The sequence below is a fragment of the Pseudorasbora parva genome, chromosome 7, assembly GCF_024679245.1.
Source record: "Pseudorasbora parva isolate DD20220531a chromosome 7, ASM2467924v1, whole genome shotgun sequence".
Taxonomy (NCBI): Eukaryota; Metazoa; Chordata; class Actinopteri; order Cypriniformes; family Gobionidae; genus Pseudorasbora; species Pseudorasbora parva.
Genome location: NC_090178.1, coordinates 20,215,880 through 20,240,839, shown reverse-complemented (window position 1 = coordinate 20,240,839; position 24,960 = coordinate 20,215,880). Strand labels below are relative to the sequence as shown.

Genomic DNA, 24,960 nt, shown 5'->3' with positions numbered 1-24,960 from the left:
CATTTCAGTATTTGCTTATAAGTGCGTTTTTGTTAATGTTTTTTAATTCGTCACCACCACTGTAAAATCTGCATCCTAAAGCTAAAAACCAGCGGAACCACTGTACTAGAGGACAGTCCATCATCTTTTTGGCCATTGTATCGTGTAATAACCTGATGCCAAACTCAGTATCTCAGTCCATTATGAATCTAATACAAACACTCAAAGCGGTCATTAATAATTCAGCCTATTTTCAATAGAACTCTTCGGCAGGAGTTTTTCTTTTTTTCATTGTCCTGAAAATAAGTTTTTGATCCATCCCTGTTGGCCTCATGTAAAAGCTGACAGACTGAGACGGCTTCCCAGCAGCCTTTGCGGTTAATTGAGTTAAGTCACCTGTGAAAGACTGTACAGTTCGAGTCAATGAGCCAGGTGTCCCCCAGGCTGGGGCCCCTTAGAATATAACCTACTGTGCTTTTGCACTCTCAGTCTGTCTATCTCTCTTTTTCCCCGAACTCTGTTTCCCCATGAATTTTACGTTGGGCATGTTAATAAGAGTAATGCTGTCACTGCCTGACTCTTTGTGAATGTAGAATGCTTGAATATTGAATTGCATTAAAGAGATGGTTAAAAGTGAAATATCAGTCATTATTTACTCACCCCGTTGACAATCCATCTGGCTTACTTTTTTCCAGAAAGGAAAATTGTGCTAGTTGTAGTTGCTATATATTTTTCAAGCAGTTAGTCTGCATGGCAATGCTTTCAAGCTTAAAAAAAGATGTGAAATAGCCATGACAGTATCCTAAAAGTGGTACAGTACTGTACATATGACTCATCATGTTGCATTAATCCTCTGTTATATGAACCATTTATTGGCACTTTCTGAAGCTTGAAAGCTTTGGTCCTCATTGATTGTAATTGAATGTAAAAGTGCAATTTTTTTTCTTCTTCTCATATTGTGTTTTAAAAGAAGTCATGTCGATTTGGAACGACATGCCAATGACTTTCACAATCATTCAGTCAGTTGTTCAAGTTGTTCAGTCAGTTTTTAAAATGACAATTGTCGCCCTATTTCTTGTCTTTTCAGGTGGTGTTCAATCTACTCTGGGTCATGCTGTGTGGCTGACTTCTATGCTCTTGCTGAAATGAGGTTGGTGATTTTGGGGTCGCGGCCCCTCTTGGCCTTGACCCTCACGCTCACCTTCACCTGCCTAAAGCATCTGTGCCATGGTGCGACTCCCTTTCCTCAGGACCTGGAGCCCATCAGCACTGTTGGTAGTGAATGTAAGTATGCCACTACGAAACGCCACTTAGCACTGCAGTTCCTGGGATAAAAGTGACATTTCAATGATGTTTTTAACTTTTAACAGGCATACAAAGTGTGTTCAAACCTCAGTTTGTTTTCATATCTTTTGATAATTCAATCACGACATTTGGAATTATGAATGCTTTATCTCGCATGATATATAGCAAGAGGCGCATTAAACCGTACCCGGAGTTTAAAAGTAAACCGCCTGCCAAGCAATCAGGTCTTGGCAGGCGTAAAGCGTTTCACACGCCAAATACATATATCAGCAGCCATGGCTGCCAAGTCCATCCTCACTCCACCTTCCCGTTCCCAGCCCTAATCTACCCCATCCTGGTTTTCCACCCCGTGCTACTCCCCAGCTTCCAAACCTATTGGGTCTGAGAGAGCAGCTTCATTCGGAGCTGCTGTGAAGTTGTTACTAATTGGCAAATAAAAACTCCATGGGCTTGGCTGCGTAGCAAACAGCACGGTGTGGAGAGGCCGACTCTGTTGCAAATGAGGTGTGATGGAAGTGTTTACTGTTTTATGCTTATATTTTGCAGACAATAAATTTCTAATAATACATTTAAACATACAGCACTATATTCCTTATAATTCTAAAGGAAACCAAAAATCATTATTTTATGTTGAATAAGTTGGAATCGTGACTTGGTAGCAGGGTTGTGCTCCGATCAGAATTTTAAAAAAAAATCTCAATTTGAAAGTTATGAATGGATAGATTCTAAATTCTTCAATTCTGAACATTTTTGTAAAATTAAGGGTTAGTTCAACCAAAAATGAAAATTCTGTCATTAATGACTTGCATGACCTCCGTTCATCTTCAGAACACAAATGAAGATTTTTTTTTTGAAATCCGACAGCTCAGAAAGGCCTTCATTGACACCAATGTCATTTTCTTTCTCAAGACCCTTAAAAGGCACTAAAGACGTCATTAGAGAGCCCATCTCACTACAGTGGCTCTACAATAATTTTATTAAGCGATGATAATTGTTTTTTGTGCAAAATAAAACAAAATAATGACTTATAAAGAGATGGCCGATTTCAAAACGCAGCTTTCTGTAGCCTTGGAGCTTAATGAATCATGAATCGATACGCTGATTCATTAAGCTCCGAGGCTTCAGAAAGCCGTGTTTTGAAATCGGCCCATCATTATATAAGACGTATTTAGTTTTTTTTGTGCACAAAAACTATTCTCATAGCTTCATAAAATCACTAGCGAGATGGGCTTTTAATGATGTCTTTAGTGCCTTTAAGGGTCTTGAGGGAGGAAATGACATTAGTGTCAATGGAGGCCTTTCTGAGCCATCAGCTTTCAACAAAAATATCTTCATTTGTGTTCCGAAGATGAACGGAGGACTGACGGGTGTCGAACGACATGAGGGTAAGTAATTATTGACAGAAATTTCATCTTAGGGTGAACTAACCCTTTTAGTCTGGGTGCTGGTCTGCAGGCCCATTTCTCTTTTCATTTAAACTTGTAAAAAAATCAAATTCAGCATGGTGGATGTCACATGATTGACAGGGTGGTTCGGGGGGGTGGGGGTCATGTTTCAGTTAGCAGAAGTGCTCTGCTGGGTCTTTTGTTCTGCTAAAACGAGTGGACCACATTTGAGAGAGCTGGACTCAGAAACAGAGACTGAGCCTCAGGGCCATTGGTGTACAGATAGCTGGGCTAATAGAGCTCTCCAAAAAGAACATCACACGAGTAATGAGACCCATTTATCAACCATTTCCACCTGTGTGTGTTTATACGCTTGCCGTATGTGTGTGTGGTTTTACATCCTGAGACTTTGCTTCATGCTAGGGCCTTTACACATTATAACCTTAAAACTGATTGCATGTGACTACGTTCACACTGTAGGTAAATACGATTGTCACTCCTCTTCTGAGTGAAAAATTCTGTTCACATAAAATTATTTTAGGATTGTGACAACTGCAACATGCAACCAAATGTAACAGCCCGTTTTTGTTAAAGGGGGGGTGAAATGCTGTTTCATGCATACTGAGCTTTTTACACTGTTAAAGACTTGGATTCCCATCCTAAACATAGACAAAGTTTCAAAAACTAATGTTGGACATTTGATGGAGTATTTCTGTGTCAAAAATACTACTTCTGGTTTCTCACAAGTTTCGGAGAGTTTTTTTCGAGTATGGGTCGGCTTGACGTTGATAGAGCGGAAGGTCCTTGTATGGGCCGTACGGGCTCTTCTCCCGGTAGGGTGCGCGCGTGCGTGACTAGAGCGAGAGAGGAAATGCACGCCCATAAACACTCTCTCAGCAGATCCACTCGTCCGTGAACACTTATGTCGTTATAGTCCGGGCCGCGCTCCACTTTATTCATGTGGGTGACATCAAGCGACTTCAACGCTTCAGCACAGCATTCCGGGAAGGCAGCGCTGCATTTGAACCGATTTGAACGCAGAAAAGACGGGAAGCTTCACAACATCGTGGTCACTGCTGTCACAGGACCTCACCAAATCTAACCAAAGAAGTGTGTTCTGATTCTGGATCATATATGTATTAGTTGAATCTGATTTAGGGTAGCGTTTTCCTTTTCCACGCTTGAGGACGTCACCGCTTTGTGCGCACTCGTCATTCTTTAGCTCCGCCCACACGATACGCCTCCAGCCGCTCGTTTTTTTCCGGAAAGACTCGGTACAGCCTATATTTCTTTTATAAATATAATAAAACTAAAGACTTTTCGGAGATATGAAGGATGCAATACTACTCTATAGGTACTCAAGATTGACATGAGATTGACTGAAACTGACTGTTTCACCACCCACCCTTTAAGATGGTGGTTTGAAATAACAAATTTGGTCTGGACTGTAATATATGGGTTTCTTGTGGAGTGCTGGGCTGGTGGGAGCCACTACAGTGCAGAGAGACCATATCAAAATATGCAAATGAGTCGAGACAGGTACCTCAATTTCTGTGATTTTCTGGCTCAGCAGCTCAGAGGTGCTGTCAGCGAGGGCCGTCACTGCATTAACTAGTTGCTCAGTTTGCTTCTGTACAAATGACACATTTAATGTATAATTTAATCGTGATTGTCATCTTAATTTTCAGGAATAAATGTACTAATTGTTGAATGTGATTGTCATTGTTTAAAAGCGATTTGAAAATAGTTGTTACTGCTGTTGATGCTTTTGATGGCTTTGGTAGTCTGTCTCTCTCCCACATAGGGGATCCCATCAGTCAGTGTTGGTGCAGCCCACACATTACGGGTGAAAAAAGTTGAATGTTAACAAGCTTTAACAAAATATGGCATATTTGTTGATTTGACTGTTGGCATCAGTGTTTTTGCAGCTGAGTTCATTAATTCCTGGACTAGTTGTCTCTCATGTCATCCAGTGTGATCCTATTTGATATTTGGTACTTTAACCCATGCATACAGTGAGTGTACAAATATTTGGAAGCCATTTTAAAAACAAACATATTACTTTTTGATTTAATAAATCATACATGAAAGAGTTAAACGATAGTTTGCGCAAAAAAATGCTGTTAATTTACTCAGTAAAGTTTTTTTTTTTTTTTTTTTGCTGAAACCAAGTTCCTTGGGAATTTATAGTAGATTGTAATGTCAATGACTACCGTCACTTTGAGAATTATATCAGCCATAATGTGGAAATATGATTTGTATTTTTTATTATTTTTTAATCTATTGATATGGGCCTTTTATGGCGATAGGACAACCCTAGTTTAATGTTATTCACTGCTATTGCGAAAAAACAAACTTTGGTCAGAGTCAGTCTGCAGATTTTTGCAGTTGGAGTTGTCAGATTTCTCAGAAAATTGTATGAAACACATTTTCAGGCGATTTTAGAACACATTCCTTTCATTAGTCATGCGCCTCCTAGCAAGTAGGCCTATGTTTCTGCCGGAGTTTGTTGTTTTTGGAACAACTTAAAAGTCTTATAGCGTGTGATCTTCAGTTGATTAGTGTAGAATGCTCTGAATGATTTTTCTTTGTAACCGTTTACAAAGTCTGCAAGTGTGTGATGCGTAGCGTTTTAAAATCTAAATTCAGACTCCATCCTTTAAGATTTCGAACTTTAGTTTGACTGATTAATCTTAATTTATTTTGAAGAATGAAGCTGAGAATTCTAGAATATTCATTAACATGCAGTGAGTTCATGCAGTGATTTTCCGACTTGTAAGAGTCATGTGGATTGAAGTTTATTTCTCATATCACTGGTTCATTGGCTCTGGCTAGTGGGATGCAGACACTCTGGGTGATTTTTATTGAGGGATGATCCTGCCGAGATCAGATGATGGTGTTTACCCCGACAGTGTCTTTGAGAAAAGAGTGAAGTTTCTACTCCAATTTAACCTTTACATGTTTGTTTACTGTAGCTCCTGAACATCAGAGCGGGCTTTGGTTCCTGCTGTGGCCACCTGTGGTCTGCCAAGTTTAGGAGAAACTCTTAACAATACACAGTTTCATAATCACTAAGTAACTAAACTAACAGGAATCATTAAAATGTCCCGATTTTCTTTTCACCCCAAGGTCACGCTTGCCACACTGTGTCTGCTACTTTTGTGCAGTCCACAGTTTCCAAACAGACCTGCAAATTAAAGGTCCCCGCAGGTCACGGTGGACATCTCTGCGGGTCTGACAATGTAGAACCCACTCAGCCTCTGAAAGAAGAGTATGCCAAAGTGACTCATCTTTGACATTGTGCTAGAAAATAATCTTTTTAAGTGTAAATGAGATTAATTAGCAAATGATATTTCTGAGTGTAAACACACGTACACATCATAATTGCTTACAGCAAAATGAGTTCTGTGATATGAATCACTATAAATATTAAACAGTTTTTGGTGTGTGTGCTTATCGAGGCCCCCAGACAGAAAGTGATTGGAACCGGTTTGCTACATTTTATACGTTTTTAAAGAAAATCAAAATAGCGGACAGGAAGTTTGGACGACTATGGCAAAATTGGTATCTATGTTCTAGGCATTACCCAAGGAATCTAATTAAGAAATGATAGCTTCATTACAATCAGCTAATTTAAAAAGTTTTTAGCAGTTTTGGAAATTTTATTATAACTTTTGACCACAAGGTGGTGCTGCCCCGAAACTTTGAGTATCTTCAGGGCATGGTGCCAAAGACGCATACCGATTTTCATTTACTTCATCACAGGTTTCGTAAAACATAACATTTTAAGGATAATATGGCCAATGCCCAAAACGGCAACTATGGGAACATTTGGTTTTGTTTGACTTGGCATGTTGCACGTAATCTAAAAAGACAAGTTGTGCTTTTTTTGCCAAACCATTAAGAAGTTATAAGCGAAAATGTAAAAAAAAAAAAAAAAAAAAATTATAACTCCCAAACTGACCATTAGGTGGCACTGCGTTGAAATGCTGCAGGAAGCCTCGGGCCATGGTTGTCATAACGCAAACACAGTTTAGTTAGAAAATGCTAAAGCATTATGGCCTCACATCCATTTTGGCATGTTCTTCGGCAAATTGAAGGCCTATGAGGAGTTTGAAAAAGTTGATTTTTCTGAAAAATGAAAATGGCGGAAAAATGTCCATGATGGAAAAATACATCATATGGCTTCATAACTTTCCCACAAGCGGTTATGTGAGCTGCTATAGACTCAAGAGCTAAAGAAGAAGAAGTGGAAGAATAATAATAAGAACGCTAACGATTGCAATAGGTGCCTACGCACCTTCAGTTCTTCGCCCCTAATGTCTTCCGCATATATGCCTTTACCACTAGGCCATGGCACTGACCTCTCAAAACGTTCTTATTAAAATCCTAAGAGGTGTAGATGGAATTTTATTGTTGCCTCTGAAATTCTATGAAAAGACTTACTTATAGAGACTAGACATGAAGATTTAATATTGCATACCATTAAAAAGCTACACTTAATTTGAAAAAGTCGATGTAAAAATAAGCATAATCCTTCAGGTGCTACACTGACACCAAGATGGTAGAGAGTGAAAATTTCTAGTTGCTTTTAACTCGGTCTTTTCTCTTCTCCATCATGCAGACACGTACCTGTATCCCAGTTTCCAGGGGAACATGTCAGATAACGACACTGCCAGACTGGGGCTGGATTTTCAGAGGATGCTGCGGATTAACCACATGGTCTACATTGCTGCGAGGTATGTCGTGTCAGTTCAATCACATGCTCACACTGCACACAACAACACAGCTACACACATTTCAAAAGATGCAACATCGACTGGGAATTCCAGACCTCCGGATCCGTACAGACTAGTGCTGTATCTCCAGACGCCTGCAACGATAAGACCTACACACTAATGATAAGGGTCGTGTGATTGGGCCAATCAGTCTCATTCAGACCTGGATTGCAGACAGATGGATGTTCGCTCGCTCTCTGACACCTTTCTCGCCCCTTCTATTTCCTCTCTGTCTGTCTCTTCACCACTCATGCTCTCTCACTCTCGTTTTTTCTGTGCTCTGCCCTCTTCAATTCAGCTCAAGGTGTTATCGGCACTGTATTGTTACTTATTGAAAGAATCGGCAACAAGAATCTCAGTTGCTTAAACACTTGATGAAAATATTGGCATTTTTGTCTTTCTCTCTCTGTCTCTGTAGAGATCACGTTTTTGCCATTAACCTCAGCTCTTCAGCGGAGCGTATCGTCCCCCAACAGGTAAGCTCACCTTTTTCTCAACTTTCTGTTTCAGTCATCTCTAATGTTTTTCTTTCTCTCAGATTACTGATGTAAATGCGTAAAGTGGAATTTTCACTTTTATTCGTCTTTGGGGAAGGACCATTCAGAAATCCCATTTTTCAAATGAGCAATTCTCTTTATGGTGGCTTTAGAGGACGCATATTCCATGCTTTTATAGCATTGACTATTTTTCCCTGAGGTCCACTTGAAATGTTAGTCAAGGTCTCTTACACAAAAAAACGCTGTAATGTGTAGCATACTGCTGTAGGCTGTTGCCACTTACAACAAATATGGTACATTTTGGTTCTTTGTGATTTTATTATTTTTTGCACATAGCACGGTTGCGCTTAGGGCAACCCGAGTTTGAGTCCTAGCTCGTGGACCTTTGCTGATCCCGTCCCCCTCTCTCTCCCACTTTCCTTCCTGTCTGCCTCAATAAAGGCAAAAACGCTATAAAAAAAGTTATTTTGGCCTGACCCATGTTAGAGCTTTTGACCTTTTCGACTAATAATTTGGATGGTAAAACTATAGTAAATATGCTTTAAATGTATTTACTAATTATTTATTACCAATTCTTGAATGTGCCACAACTCTGTCATCAATGTGTTTATTTAATTTTTTTTTTTTTCTAAAAGGAAAATACTATATGTTGTTTTAAACCGTATTTTACATAAATTTACATATTTTCAATAATAGTGAATCACAAGCCTCATATAAAATTAATAGAAAATAAAATCGGTCTGTATTTAGCATGACCTCCTGAGGTTCGTGATCAACATTTCTGAAGGTTAAAGGGTTAGTTCACCCAAAAATGAAAATTCAGTGATTAATTACTTACACCCGTATGACCTCCGTTCATCTTCGGAACACAAATGAAGATATTTTTGTTGAAATCCGATGGCGATCCGATGGTCGAAATCAGACCGGCCTACATTGACACTAATGTCATTTCCTCTCTCAAGACCAATAAAATGCACTAAAGACGACGGTGATTCTACAATAATTTTATGAAGATGACGAGAATAGTTTTTGTGCGCAAATAAGAACTAAATAACGACTTATGTAGTCATGGGCCGATTTCAAAACAGAGTTTCGAACTGTTATGAATCAGCGTATTGATTCATGATCAATACGCTGATTCATAACCGTTCCAATCTTTTTGAAATCAGCCCATCACTATGTCGTTATTTAGTTGTTTTTTGCGCACAAAAACTTTTCTTGTCGCTTCATAAAATATTTTTAGAGCCACTGTAGTAAGATGGGCTTTGTAACAACGTCTTTAGTGCCTTGTATGGGTCTTGAGAGAGGAAATGATATTGGTGTCAAGGCTGGTCTGAGCCATCGGATTTTAACAAAAATATCTTCATTTGTGCTCAGATGTTCAACGCAGGTCTTACGGGTGTCGAACGACATTAGGCTAAGTCATTATTCACAGAATTTTCAGTTTTGGGTAAACTAACTCTTTAAACATCTTCTTTCACAAAAAAATTGACACTTTTTTATTTCCATTGAAACTATGTTAAGGTGTTTGAGAATCATATTTTTGTATCTTATTCAAGGTACGAGGCTGTTTTCCTCCCTGAAAAGACCCTTTTTTCTGAAAAGACTGAGGAGGCAATTTTGAATGTTTGAGTTAATACATTTTTATACTTATTAGTTTGATTTTTTTCCCCGTCATATGTTGTTGTTACTTAGAGTAGTCATATCAAATGTAATAGTGTTGATGAAGCAGTCTGCTTATGGATAGATCACTCGACCTTTCTGCATTTTGTCCTTTGGGTCTCGCTGACATCTTAACAGTTGAGAGTAAGATGTCACTGCAGCAAATAGTTCTGTTAGTGAGAGTGTTGTTTTTAGCTTGTCATGGTATGTGTGTGTGGGTGTTGATTGCCTGCTGATCCTGTTGGGTGGGCAGACATGGGGCGGCCTAGTACATTTTTGAAATACAGCCTGACCTAATGACACACACACACACACACACACACACACACACACACACACACACACACACACACACAGTCACTCAGATTGTTAACAACCTGAGGGATCTCTTTTCCTTCTAGTTGCTCAGTCCTGCTTGTCTCTCTCTCTTTCCTTCTTTTTAATGTTTATTATGTGTGATGCTTATTGAAGTAAATTAGATTTTTCCCATTGCAGCTGTTGTGAATAGCGATTAGGCACATGATTGTTTGTTTTTTTGTGTGGCAGAAACTGACATGGAAGACAAAGGATGTGGAGAAATGCACAGTCAGGGGGAAAAACAGCGTGAGTACAGAACTCTTTTATTTCTCCTTCACTTTCTCTGTGTAATTGTGTGATAGAAGTCAGCAACTGTTGAATTGAATGGTTATTAGTCTCGCACAGACTGACCTTCATCTGAACGGCAGGTCTGGTTCACACTGCAGCTTATTCTGTAAAAGAACAGGAAGAGACCATCTGACTGACAACCACATTTTATTTTGTAGCTTTATGCCGATTAGAGGTGGACTTATCTGAAATAGACCAACAGTAATGGACTGATGAGAAAAAATAGCCCAGCAGTCTGATAATGCAGTAAATATGGGACATTTTTCAAAAGAAATCAGAATTTCGTCCAAAATGGGCATATTATTTTACAATATTTTGAAGACATAACTGATAACAAATCAAAATATTTAGACCTACACAAAAAACTACACGGGATAAATGTTTCTCTTTCAAATTCCCTCTGCACGCAATAGGATAGCGATATCAGTGGTCAGCGCAGTCACATCTTTCTTTCATGCTATATGTTAAGACCGCTCACCAACTCTATACACGATGTGATTGGCCTGACCAGAGTTTGGTTTTTCAGCTCTCAAGTCAACAGAGAGTTGTTAGACACAGGGCTACAAATTACATTTGCTGCCCCTGCTAGATTTCAAGCCTAACTAATATTCCAAAACTAATAAATGTATTTTTTTTTAGCAAATCTTAAGATATACATTTTTCATACTTTATAATCGCCTACCCGTCAACATTGAACAATGAAAATAAGGGATTTCCCAGAATCTATCCCCAAAATAAGGGATTTTTTTACACGATTCTTACCCACAAACGTAAAAAAAATAAAAAGCACTAATTATAACAGTCTAAAGAGTTTATAACTACACAATATATTATAGAATGACAGATCAATGGGTATGTTTAAAGTTCATGAACAAAGTAAACATTACTTTTGTAATTTTGTAAACCGTTCACATTTGTATCGGTACCGGTAGCTAAAATACGAGAAGGCACTTGCCAGTTTTGTGATCAATGCATCAGATGGTCAGTAAAGTCTAAAAAAAATCCTAAGACTAAATGGTTATCCACAGGTGGATGTATATACATGAAGATGTGAACACACAGGTTGTCTTATCTCATTGTTGGTTAAAAATTGAGTTGCAGTGAGCGAGTCAGATCCTGGAGCTCAGCATAGGGATTATGTTAATTTGTGTGTGGAAGTGAAGGAAAAAAGGGAGTCAGTAATGATGCGCTGAAAGCTTCAGGATGAGTCACTGTGTGTGTGTGTGTGTTCTGTGTGTGTGTATGTGTGTGTCATGTAGGAGTTATATATAGTGTGAGTAAAAGCCAGTGACTTGTCTTCTGCAGGATGAATGTTACAACTACATCAAAGTGCTGGTGCCACGTAATGATGAAACTCTCTTTGCATGTGGAACCAATGCGTTCAACCCCACCTGTCGCAACTACAAGGTATGATGAGTCTATTTCTGTCACACACACATACACAAAGTTTTTACCTCCTACAAATGCGTCGATTTCTGAAGCTTCCCTTTAAAGAATCAAAATTGACACTACGTGCGCACATCTACCTAAATTTGTCAGCATTAATATTAATTTGAATATTAGGCCTGTTCAGAAGCATATATCCCGCTCTTTCTCAGAAATAAATTCGTATCCTGTCACACCAGTTTATTACCTGATTTTGTTTCTGTTAGGGAGGTCTGTGTTCTCCCATGTTAACTGGGTTTACACACATTTATTTTTGGGAAATTTGGAGAAGAAAAAAAGATTGATGAAGATATAAATCAGTATATATCAGTACAATCATCAATAAATAAAATCAAGCTAATAAAATTATTAAGATGCACATAATAAATTGAGATGCATAAATGTTTTATTTTATTAGAATGAATAAATTCCCAGATGTGTGTGAAATGTTGTGACTTTGCTTCAAGTCATGTGACTGAATAATTCACATAGATGATTGACTGCTATTATTTTGCTCAGATGATTGACTACTATAATATTTTTGTAAGAAGACGTGCACATAAACTATGATAAAAATGTATTTACTGAATACATTCTTAGATGTGCATCAAAAATGTCATGTGACTTCGCTTCAAGTAATGTGATTCGCTCAGATGATTGGCTGCTATTGCTGGAAAAACCATCGGACATACAGCCTGACAAACCAGTAGCTAATGTATTACATTTAATAAAATAACTATGTAGTGACTACAACATTTTAATTTCTAGATTACGTAGCAGGCAATCAGCATCAACCAACATCAAATTTCATGACACATTGTTTAAAAGACTACTTAAAATCAAGCCAATAATATCATAGATCTTCGTAACTTTTCATAATCCAATCAAATGCCTCAGAAAATCCCTCCTACAGAAAATTACTCAATTCTGAAATCATTGAAAATATCATAATATTAAATGCTGTTTTTTTAAAAAGGCAATTTTTTGCTCCTTTAAAAAATATTTCTTTCAGTGCCTGCACAAATGTGCAACATATCACTAGTTCAGTGATGTGGAATCGGGCCTATTCTGTGATTGATGGCGTTCCATCAACATTAGCAGATCTTGAGCGGTGTGTGTGCGCGCATGTGTTTTTGTTTGCCAGAGAGCATGTAAATCTGACTAAACTCTGGAGGAGGCCAGCAGGGAGTCAGCTAAACTCACGGATGAGGCTCTGCTCTCAACTTTTCCATTTGAGGCTCTTTGGAGATCCTGATTTATGCACCTTACCCTGAAGGCATCTTCCTTCCATATTCCTCTCTTTCCTCCTCCTCTCCGCTTCGCTCTCAGTCTGTCTCCATTTCTCGTGCTCACAGTCTCGTTTTTCTACATCTCTCCGAGGAGAAGGATGTTCTGTTAGAGCCCTGGAGAGGGACAATATGTCATGTCTTGCAAATCATGTCGCTCAGTTCCTCAGCCTCGTCTCCTCACGCATTCCTTCACTCTCAACTCAACTTTCTGGAAAACTGTGCAAGGAGAGGTTGAGGAGACACTGTTAGAATTAGATAATATAATTTAATATATAACATTTTCAGTGTTCTTTATTGTGTAATATTTCTGTTTGAGCAGTAAAATTTCTACGAAGTCCAGTTCAACGGGAGTTATTCTCTATATATCAGTAACCACTGTTTCAGAACTCCCTGAACCGCCTCAATTTGATTTTTCTTCCGGGAACGTATACGTCACAATATTCCTTATTTAAATAATTTGCGCCCAAACCTTGCACATAGAAAGAAATGAGCATGGGTGCCAATTGGTTATGACAGATATGGTGGGTTCCATACCAATTGTGGCTGTCTGGCTGATTTTGTGAACCTGCCTCAAACAGCATCACACAAGCACAGAAACAACGCTATTATCCTGCCATTACATGCCAGATTTGAAGTGAGCTGAACATGTAGTAGCCATGGATAAAATGAAAAGGAATCAACATTAGATGAGCACTTCATGAAAAAGACAACAAGTGACAGCTGTACAATAATCCAAAGCAGAGGTCACTGTCAGTTTATTCTTGTAACAGCTGTATATAATGTCTAGATTTATAAACAAAGCTAAATGTAATTTATCTTTGGATGCTCTGTACACACACTCGTCATACTTTAAGACTGGCGCTGTTGCCAACCACATTTTTTTTTCTCTGCTGTTCTACCTTTGCATGAATTTCAACGTCATGCAATTCAGTTTGTCAAATGTCATGATCTGCTCTTCAATAGATGTGATTGTTTAAAGCAGCATGTATGTGATGGTGTCAGGACAGGACAGGACGTCACGTCGATGTTGTAAGATTGAAGGATATCAAAAGCATACCTTTGCTTTTGGTAAATTGACGTCATCAGGGGTGAGGCCTGGTTGAGTTGCGTTAGTAGTTTGTTGAAACTCGTGGTTATGGTAAGGGGCGCGGCATTTCCGAAACATGCTGGAAGTGACCAAACACAACCCACTGGTCCAGCTGACCAATCAGAGCACATTGCGCTTTTCGAAAGGAGGGGTTTCATTGAGATTGAATCTAAACAGAGCGTTACTGAATAACTGGGAAGAGAGAGGTGCTGCAACAGTCTAAAATATATGTGTGAAAAAATGTGACTTCAAAAAACTAAATTAGTACTTTGAAAAAGGTCATAATAGGTCTCCTTTAAAACTAATTATGTTTATGATGATGCCTAACTTAACTCGTTTTATTTTAATCATCAGTTCATCAGTATCAGATAGAATACGGTTTTGCCATTCTCTTCTAAATGTAGGGTTTAGGTTATTCATATTTATATTAAAGTGATTTATAGCCAGATAAAACTAACAAACAGACATGCTTTCCTGGACAGATGTGCACAGACAGTCACCCCTTGACATAAAACCAATCCAATGCCACTCCTGCTTTAATTCCGCTCTATTCTTCTCTGTCCCTATGAGCTACATGGCGGTGTAAGTAGTGGTGAGCTTCAGCAGGTTCAGTAGGTGTTAATCCGGTGGGGATGACACACAATGTGACCCTGAATACCAGAATGCCCACAGGACCCTTTCAGCTGCTTTGCTAAATGTGTGTTTGTGCGCGTGTATAATCCAGCCGTCTTTGTGAGGACATCTCTAGCCCTCCAGGTTGAATATCTTTGTGGATTTCTACACGTTTTTTTTTTTTTCTCCTTTCTGTGAACACCACAGGTCGGAAGCTTCAGCTCTGCCTCTGACTAACAAGAGAAGCTGGCACACTGTTCACACCTACAGTTCCCAAAGAGGAACAAAACAAAACAACCATGGAACACACACCACCCACCGGTCCACAAACATTTATACAACACTAAATTCAAGCTCCTACAAGTCGTTTGCAAAAGCCACCAACCAGCTTTCAAACATGCACTAAATTGTTAAAGGGTTACTTCAGCGATTAGCATATGGCTTTCAATCAGCAGAAACCCTGGAGTGTATTCGAAGGATTGTGCTTATATCCCCCTGAGACGAGAGATTTATGCATTTTATTTCTGGAAAAATTACTCCGATGATGCAAATATCATCAATTTGTGTCATCTGTAAAAATTTTGGCTAGAGGCTAACAGTGTTGGGAGTAGCGCATTACAAAAGTAATACATTACAGTTACTTTTTCATGTAACGCAGTAGTGTAAGGCACTACTAATGAATTTTCAGTAATATTTTACTCGGTACATTTTCAGTAACGCTTGCGTTTCCTCAAATAAAAGCCTGTAGTCAATTTAACGCCGGGCCTCTGATAGTGGCCGGGGGCGTGGTCAGCACGAACAAATAAAGTCCGGTCTCAAATAAAGGCCGGGGGAAAATGAATGGATAATCTCCTAAATGCCGTTAATTTAATGCGAAACCATCCTGATGCCACGTGCCCCGATGCGAGTCATGCCAGTGCGACACACACTAATCCTGGTCTCTTCTATAGTTAACCTAAAAACTTTACAGGGATTGCTTTGTAAATTAAATTGAGAATATAACGGATGCATGTGCCATTTTAAATAGGCTACTGTAGTCTATGAGAGATGCGACATCTGTGAAAATGCCGTGTCAGGCAGGCTACAGATAGCGATCTTCACAATGCGTGCGCCTCAATCTGCTGTAGTCAGGGCATTGACTTACCGTTATGTCCTGATCAGTGCCCTGACTACTGAACTAGGGAGCTGATTAAGACGCACCCAATATTAGCCTCTCGTCTCTTTTATGTCTTAAGGGTGTCGCACCCAAGACTCGAATCTCAGCTCCGCGCAGCCCCGTCTCAAGCCTTATTTATACTTTCGCCTGTCTCCGCTGCGCGAGCCTCCGCTGACTGCAAAACGGACGAGGCGTTTATAGGCTACTTGACGCGCTAGCCGTTGTGCTATTCTTTGAAACGACAGAGGGCGATTCAGAGTAATTGTTCTATAAACCAACGTGTCGAGAAGAAGTGGGCTAACGTGCACCGGTGATGATATTTATTTTAGTACATTTCACCAAAAACCACACTACAAAAGAATCATGTAAAACTCAGTAAACCTTGGCTTGATATTATTACTTGTGACATGAGAACAAAATATGCACAAAATTAACGATCTCTTAAATATTTCCTAATTTCACTAAACTTTAATGTTGTGATTTATTTATTTATTTGCTTAAACCTGGATCTTTATTTAAAATGGCTTATTTCTGCTTTTGTAGGCTCATTCAGTAAATATAAGCACCTAATGTGCAAACTGGGTGCCGGTGTGATGAGACGTCATGCTCGGCTAGATTCGCTGAGAACTCGTTCATCTTCGGATGCGGAGCTGCGCGCTGAATTACAAAAAATGCGTATTATTTTTTTGTACGGTGATATTTTTGCAAATGTTTCTTAAAAAAATCAATGATATTTGTCCACTGGAACGTTCACTTTAAATTGAAAACGGTTTAGATAATGCAATTATATTTCAAACAGATGGAATTAGAAATACAGGCCTGCTTCCAATAAAAGCCGGTTCCCATCGGCAGTTCGGGTAAATAAAGGCCCCGGTCTTTATTTGAGGAATTACGGTATATTGAACATACACGTTCAATTTTTAATTATAGTGTCTGTTCTCTAACTGAATTGATTTTATGAAAATGAAAGCTGTGGGAAAGTGATCAGTGTTTCAGTAGCGGTGGCTTTGGGAGTGGCCTCGTAGGGCAGAGAAGCATTCTGGGAATTGTAGTCTCATCCCCATGAGACAAAAATACATTTTCTGTCTTTTCTCAGTCTAGAAAGCACCAAATTCAAAAATAATTTCAAATTTCTACTACATTAATGACCCAGTTTAAATACAGATTCATCTTCCCATCGCTGAAGTACCCCTTTAACGAATCACTATAGCATCACTTGTCTTAAAAGATTTTGGATTAATTTAAATAATTCAAATTTACAATATTTAACAAAAATATTAAAGAGTAGGATCATTTACTCCACCTCATGTCATGCCAAATATGCCCATACACTGAAATTCAGTAGGGTCTAAAACAACAATGAATTGATTGGAGGTTTTTCAAACTATCTTTGTGCTGTATCTAAAGTGTTCTCTATTTGCTCAGTGTGTGTAAAGGGTCTTTTTTTTTCTCTCTCTCTCTTTCTCTCTCTTTCACATTGGTCAGATGTCATCCCTGGAGCAGGACGGTGAGGAGGTGGTCGGTCAAGCCCGTTGCCCTTTCGAATCCCGCCAGTCTAACGTTGGCCTGTTTGCCGGTGAGTTGGCAGAGCACCATCCGTCTGGGGAGGAAGACACGAAATCTCCTATAATCTCACTAGTGTTCCACTGACATTTTACAAAGTGCAGGAAGTCACAGTGAGACAGCTACGATCACAGACGCAGAGAGATTTAAAAGAGACACGAGGGAGATGAGACGTGTCTCTTATTTTCTCTTTGTGCCATATATACACTGAACTGAGCGCCACTTTGTGGGGTTTTGTGTTGTTTTGATTTATCAATACTTATTTCTCACCTCACTTCCCAGGCGGTGACTTTTATTCAGCCACAATGACGGATTTTCTAGCAAGTGATGCAGTCATTTACCGAAGTTTAGGAGAAAGCAGTCTTGTCCTGCGTACCGTAAAATACGACTCAAAATGGCTACGAGGTGGGTGACCTGTTATTCAGGTTACAGGTACCTAAAATAATTTTCTCTATAATTTCTGTTCTTTTTTTAATCATGCCTTTGTTTGTGTAGAGCCTCATTTCCTTCATGCCATTGAGTACGGGAACTACGTCTACTTCTTTCTCAGTGAGATTGCAGTAGAGTACACCACCCTTGGCAAGGTCAGACACTCCAAGTACACTGCAAAAATCTTTTTTTGTGTTACTATTTTTGTCGTTTTACATTAAAAATATATAAACATCCTAAAAACCATATAAATTTACTAAGATAAGATATTGAGATTTTTTCAGAGTATATGCCATTAATCAAGTTCTTTGAATTCTTTTCAGACAGTTTTTTCTCATTTGATGCAATGTATATGTGTGTGTGTGTGTGTGTGCGTGCGTGTGAGTGTGTGTGTGTGTGTGTTTATGTATGCAAGTATGTATGTATGTTTTTTTTAATTCTTTATAAATCAGTCCTAGTGAAGACATTCCTTTATGTCTCATTTACTTAAACCAGGTGGTGTTCTCACGAGTCGCTCGCGTGTGTAAGAATGATAACGGCGGTTCTCCACGGGTTCTAGAGCGCTACTGGACTTCTTTCCTGAAAGCCCGATTGAACTGTTCAGTTCCAGGTGATTCGTTCTTCTACTTTGACGTTCTTCAGTCATTAACCAACGTCATGCAGATCAACCACAGGCCTGCGGTCCTAGGCGTCTTTACCACTCAAGCCAACAGGTACCACAATCTCACCACAATACATTTTGTATTTTCCATACACACTTCAACGGCTGCCTAAATGTATTTAACTTTAATCCATTTGGTCTGTTTGTGAATGATTTGTTTGTTTCATTAAGAGAGCTTTTCTCTCCTCAGCATCACCGGTTCTGCTGTATGTGCATTCTACATGGACGACATAGAGAAAGTGTTCAATGGGAAATTTAAGGAGCAGCGAAACAGCGAGTCAGCCTGGACGCCAGTTCCTGATGAAATGGTGCCCAAACCTCGGTGAGTCACGAAGGGTTGTTACAATCCTAACACTATTTTTGTAAATACCTTTATATCGATTATAAATATAATACATTAAAAAAGGGGGAGAGTAGTCCTCCATTGAGTAAACACTGCTTTAAGGTCTCAATAAATTATATTCAATGTAAACATTCAAAAATGAAAGAAAATATACAGCAATTATAAGCTGAAAAAAATACAATACCATAAAAAAAATTGGGAAAATCCACTGTTGGCTGAACATTTTATATATATATTTTTATGTAATACATATATATTTTAATAATTAATACATACATACACACACACACATATACATATATATATATATATATATATATATATATATATATATATATATATATATATATATATATATATATATGTATGTACTTGTATGTATGTATGTATTATTTATGTACCTACGTACGTACATAATTAATTATCCAGAGAACGATGAAAGATGCGTGTATGAATTACCTGTCTGTGCAGTGTCTCTCTCTATTTGCAATGAAGCTGTGAGTATAATTACTTCAAAACTAACAATTGTACACCCTTGCTGATTTGGTATCAAAGTTTTTTTTATTAATAAATATTGCAGTCTAGCAACTTCGGTTGGTACGTTTCGGAATGTTTCTGTGTGCGCAGTGCGACCTGCGAGCTCTGTGTGAGTGACGTGTATATGCGCAGATGCACTTAATATTAAACGGCGCATTAATATAGAGCGGTCCTTAAAATGAACTAGCTGTGCATTAAACGGTTTTATTGCACATCTTCCAGCCAATCAGAATCGAGTATTCGGACAGACCATGGTATAATTTTCTTTTATTTAATTCTTTAGAAAGTAATGATTACTTTTTTTAGCAAGGATGCACTAAATTCACAAAATATTTCAAATAAATATATTTTTGAACTGTCTATTAATATATAATAAGCATCACAGCCGTCAACACTGACAACACCGTCAACTTCTTGAGCACAAAATCTGCATGATCAGAATGATCTTGCGTCTTGTGACATTGAAGACTGGAGTAATTATGCCAAAAAATTTCAGCTTTACAATCACAAAAATAAATTAAAAGTTATTAAAATAGAAAACAATTGTAATATTTCACAAAATTACTGTTTTAATTTTGATCCATTTTCCATCAAATAAATGTGATATCCCTAGAGTAACGCAAGAACATCGCACTAAAGAATATACTAAAAAATAAAAAAAAAAAAAAAAATCCAACCTAAAACACAGCATATACACAGGTGCCAAAGAAGAGACTTCCTTTCCAGCTTGCTTCGCTCTGCGTGATATGCCTGGACCTGTTCTCTTGAGCTCCGAGAGCAGCTTGTTCAGCCGGATGGACTCTTAAAACAGCTTTTATTTAACAGTGGCAGATGGTTGGAATGGTTCTTGTTAATTGTATGTCTGCGAGAGCTGTTTTTGTAGATCATTTCCATGGGATAGCCTTCATGGGAAAGTCTGTGCAGGTAGAAGTCTATTTCTATGTTTTCCTTCTCTCGGTCTCTCTAGGCCCGGATCCTGTGCTGGTGATGGCCCTGCAGCTGGTTATAAGTCCTCCACAAATTTCCCTGATGAGACTCTTACATTCATTAAGTCTTATCCACTAATGGACGAGGCCGTCCCGTCTGTCAACAACCGACCCTGCTTCACACGAACCACCAGCAGGCACGCACACACATACACACAAGCTCCGATAAAAATTAGACACTCATTATTTTAGCACTCTGCCTCTGTCTCTAGTTGTTTTCTCAACATCTGCATCTATTTCTCCAGAGAGAATGAAACTGTTATTAGTGCTGGAGAATAAATAAGCATTTTAGTGTTGTTAAAAGACAAGTTTGTGATTTGTTTTATTGACTAATTAGCTTATGTTCCTCATGTAGGTTCAAGCTGACCCAGATCGCGGTGGACACGGCAGCTGGACCATTTAAGAACTACACTGTTCTGTTTCTGGGTTCAGAAAACGGACGAGTCCTGAAGATTCTCGCCAGCACACACCCAAACTCCACCTACAGCACGCAGGTTTTGGAGGACATAGATGTTTACAACCCCAACAAGTGAGTTATATTGGACACACACTTAAACACAAACTACTTTATAATGTGATTATTTTGCCTGCCCACACTAAAAGCAACAATACTATTTGTTGTTTAATATGAATCTGTGTAGAGTTTTGAACCAGTAGTTGAGTACTAAAGTAAGGTTCCAGAAGTAAAAGTCATTTTCTCCATAGAGGATAATCCATTAAAGACAGACCTGTGAGGTTATTAATCAACTGTCTTCTTTCATTGAAGAATGCAAGAATTCAGTTATGTCATTCGGATTGTTTTTTGGGACTTGTTCTTTCCCCTCATTAAAGCCACTTGGTACACAGTGTTGTAACTTTGTCTTTTTATCTGATTTGATTTTCAATGTTTATAATGTAAGGATTCACCTTGTAGCTGGTTGGTTTGGTTTATAGCTTATAAAAGTCCCCATCGGAGAAATTATTGGGAACACATATTGAACCAAGGACGCTTATAAACTGGCAGGGCACTGTTACACTCTATGAGAGAAGTTCAGTAAATATTCACAATTTTGGGGTATTTATACCTTGTTTTGATAGGACAGTGAAACCGACAGGAAACAATGGGAGAAGAGAGAGGGGAGGGGATTGGGGAAAAAAATCTCAAGGACTCAAACTCGAGTCGCCCGAGGTGCTGCTGCAACATATGCCAGATCACTGCCCATGAGGTTATGGCTCTGATGCTGATCTGCATTTTGATAGAGTTTGCTTATTATAGAGTGCACATGAACCAGACTAGCCTGAGAAACGATGTGAGTTTAGTGAGTCAATCATGGGTGTCGGAACCATTGTGTGTGGGTAGGATAAGATCCACCCACTTTTTACGACCAATGATATTGGACCCACTCATTTTTATCGTCTCTAATTCAGCACCATGTCTGTTTACCTACCCCTAACAGAAAAACACTTATTATTAAACACGTTAGACGCTTTATTTCCACTTTTCTAAAAACATTTTTTAAATAAATGCCTTTCCGAGAGCGAGTTCGGCAAAAGGTGGAGTCAAACCTTTGATCGATTTGCATCAAAACTTGATGCCATGCGTCTTACCCTACACTATTGCAAAAGTTTATATTTCAATGATTTCTGTAATTGTAGTCTGGCCCATGAATCATTTAGTAAATGCCGGTATACGTGTATTTAATGTAAATGAAATCTAACGTTATTCATGTAAAAAAAAATCTGAGAGAGAGGACCCACCCACTTTTTATTTGCTTCCAACACCCATGGAGTCAATAGTGAGTTTTAGTGTGAATTGAATTGATGCAAATATTTTCAGAGATTTCTTTATTCAAGGAGATGAGAGCTGTACCAGGACGGCTGCCAAGTGGACTGACTTGCCTTTAAGGGATTTTAGGGATGCCCATCAAAAGAAAGCAAAGCAAAAGATAAAATGCCCCTTGCAAATACATCTTCACCTAGAAGGTTCTTTACAAACGCATGCACTTCACACTCATTGACAGCTCTCAGATATTTGAGGCGTTTGATTAAGAGAGAATCTCTCCTCCAGTAAATAGGGCGGATGATAAGTGTGGAGCTGTAATTGTACTCCTGGGATCTCCACAATGTTTGTGTTCCTCTTGTGTATCTGACAACAAGCCTCAACTCCAGCTGAGACTCACAAGTTCCACAACAAAATGTGACCACATCTTCAGGCAGCATTGCTAATTTTTCCCCTGAAACCCCCACCTCGCCTCAAAGTTAGCCTTCGGGAAAGACGCTTTACATGATGCAAAGGATTTATTTTGATTATTACAGATACTGAGGAAGATGAATTACAGTCAACCTTTATGGCATGACCTTCTTCAATCAACTCAATGGGGAATGACTCATCTGTGTGATACACATATTGGATTTATTTCTATATTGGGTTTTTCTTTTCTTTTTTTCTTTTATTTGGGATTGCTTTTCCCTTCCATTAGAGAGAAAGGTTTACCCTAACCTCCTTTAAAAACCACTTTCATTCTCCTTTTGAACACAAAATTACATGTATTAAAGAATCTGTGACCTGCTCTATTCCATGAAATTGAAGCATATTGTGACCAGGAGAGCATGTCAAGCACAAAAAAAGTCAGCAAGCCTCCATATTTAAAGTTTTAGTCATTTTGTTGTTTATTTCAGGTTTAGTTTGAATTAATTTAATACATTGTTACACTAAATGTAAATGAGAAATGTCGCCTTTACAAATATCTGGAATAAAATAAAATATATTAAACAAAACATTTCAGTAAACCTTTATTTTATTTCAAATAATATTTTTTCTTATATACCCTATATTTAAATTTGTCACACTACAAGTCAATGGTCATGTTGAGTACAATTAATTGTGGGATAATGTGTCCAATGCAGCAAACTTTGGTTCTATACTGAATATTTTGTGAAGTGTGTTGGATAATCCAGGTATTCCATACATTCAGGAAATGTGCCTATTGCATTCTTGTAGGAATAGTATGGTAGTATGCAATTCCTAGCATAGACTTTATTACTATTAATGTTTTATGTACATATATGGTACATTTGGATCCTCTTTAATAACTCAAATTGCATTCTAACACAACCCATCATTTCTCATTCCTCAGATGTAATGTGCGTGGTGAGGACCGTAGGATTCTGGGATTGGAGTTGGACAAGGACCATCATGCACTGTTTGTGGCCTTCTCCAGTTGTGTGATCCGTGTTCCACTAAGTCGCTGTTCTGACTACAGCAACTGCAAAAAGTGAGTGATAATGCACATGGACCCACAATCATTTGGATTAAATATGTAGTATGTGAGAGCACATAATACAATGTTGCACTACACCTTTAAGTATCTTGTACTGTTGTAATCAAGTATCATAAGGGTTATTATTGTAGAGTATTTTAAGACATTTATTGAAGATGGAGCCAGCATTACAAACTCGACTGACGATTCAGTGCAGCAGCTCAGCCCTCAGAGAAAAATCTAGACAGTCATACAAGAATCTTCTAAAAAGTCCTGTGCCAGTTCTCTTTTGATCTATTATGGATTACAATCTCAATAAGTGCAGTGAAAGCAGTGTGCGTTTCCAAAGACACGCATTCATAAATGCATTCAAATTTAAACACAGATGCATTTTAGAGGGCAAAAGGTTTTAGCTTGCATCCCTGTCGTCATTGATGTAGACGTGTTTCCTCATTCATATGCTGCAGTAATCCAGCCAGCATCACCACATGCTTTGACTATTTGCACGCAAATTAAAGCCATCTGATTGGCCACAGGCCAAGACACAGCAAACAATTCTTTTTTCTTTTTTTTTACACAGCTGTAGTATGAGCAAGCTGATAGACTGTGTTTCCTTTTAAAAAAAATCTCCAAATCCTATCAGGGAATTTCAGTCCTGATTTCTTTCCAAAAACAATCCTGATGTCTGATCCAGCCGTGTCTTAACTTTTTACCAATCTGTTAGCTCATGCCTGCTTAGCCTCAGGAGAAACACTCACACGGGATTCTCTGTGGACTTGTGAGAAAACATCTTTCTTTTTTTCCCTCTGTTTTTTCTCTTGCTGAATTGTTTTCACACACGCCGAGTGCTGGATGCAAAAACAGCTGTGTTTGTTTAAATCCAAACTGTTTTTTTATCTAAAAGAACAAAAGAGGTTTGTTGTGGTCAAAGAAATCAGACAGGTTTCCCTGAACTATCTTCCATTGGTTCAATTTCCCAATTTAAAGTAGAACAGCTAATCGGAATCCTGTGGGTGACGTCACAGACACTACATCCATATTTTTTTTGTCTATCCTCAGAAACACAATAAACACTGTCATGTAATCTTGCGTTCGGACGCCTGTTGTTTGTGAATGCAGTAATGTAAAACAGCGCTGAGAGGTCATTATACCAAATCATTTTGATGTCAGATTTTGGCTCTGGCACTGCAGAATACCTAAAATAACATTTGAGACGCTGTGCAATGAACTGATCTGCTAGTTAGTCCAGTTATCCAATCACATCCTCTGTTAAGGCAAAGTCACCGTTTTTTGTTGCACATTGAGGTATTTATTCAGTAAATGTGTATCCATTGTCGTTTATGCGCATGTCATCTTATCAGATAAAAACTATTATTCCACTC

The 24,960-nt window shown here is 38.5% G+C and overlaps 1 protein-coding gene across 4 annotated transcripts in view; it reads left to right on the top strand.

Moving 5' to 3' along the window:
* Window positions 1-24,960, top strand: part of sema6cb (semaphorin 6Cb) — a 163,434-nt gene that overhangs the window by 102,568 nt on the left and 35,906 nt on the right. For all 4 annotated transcript variants that reach the window (XM_067448500.1, XM_067448498.1, XM_067448501.1 and 1 more), the window contains 13 exons: window positions 1,067-1,263; window positions 7,294-7,408; window positions 7,866-7,923; window positions 10,153-10,209; window positions 11,557-11,658; window positions 17,306-17,396; window positions 17,666-17,788; window positions 17,879-17,967; window positions 18,308-18,525; window positions 18,664-18,795; window positions 20,321-20,476; window positions 20,695-20,868; window positions 23,456-23,593. In XM_067448500.1, coding sequence (XP_067304601.1) covers window positions 1,125-1,263; window positions 7,294-7,408; window positions 7,866-7,923; window positions 10,153-10,209; window positions 11,557-11,658; window positions 17,306-17,396; window positions 17,666-17,788; window positions 17,879-17,967; window positions 18,308-18,525; window positions 18,664-18,795; window positions 20,321-20,476; window positions 20,695-20,868; window positions 23,456-23,593 — 1,592 coding nt within the window. In that variant the 5' untranslated portion in view covers window positions 1,067-1,124. The remainder of the gene's footprint in view (window positions 1-1,066; window positions 1,264-7,293; window positions 7,409-7,865; window positions 7,924-10,152; window positions 10,210-11,556; window positions 11,659-17,305; window positions 17,397-17,665; window positions 17,789-17,878; window positions 17,968-18,307; window positions 18,526-18,663; window positions 18,796-20,320; window positions 20,477-20,694; window positions 20,869-23,455; window positions 23,594-24,960) is intronic.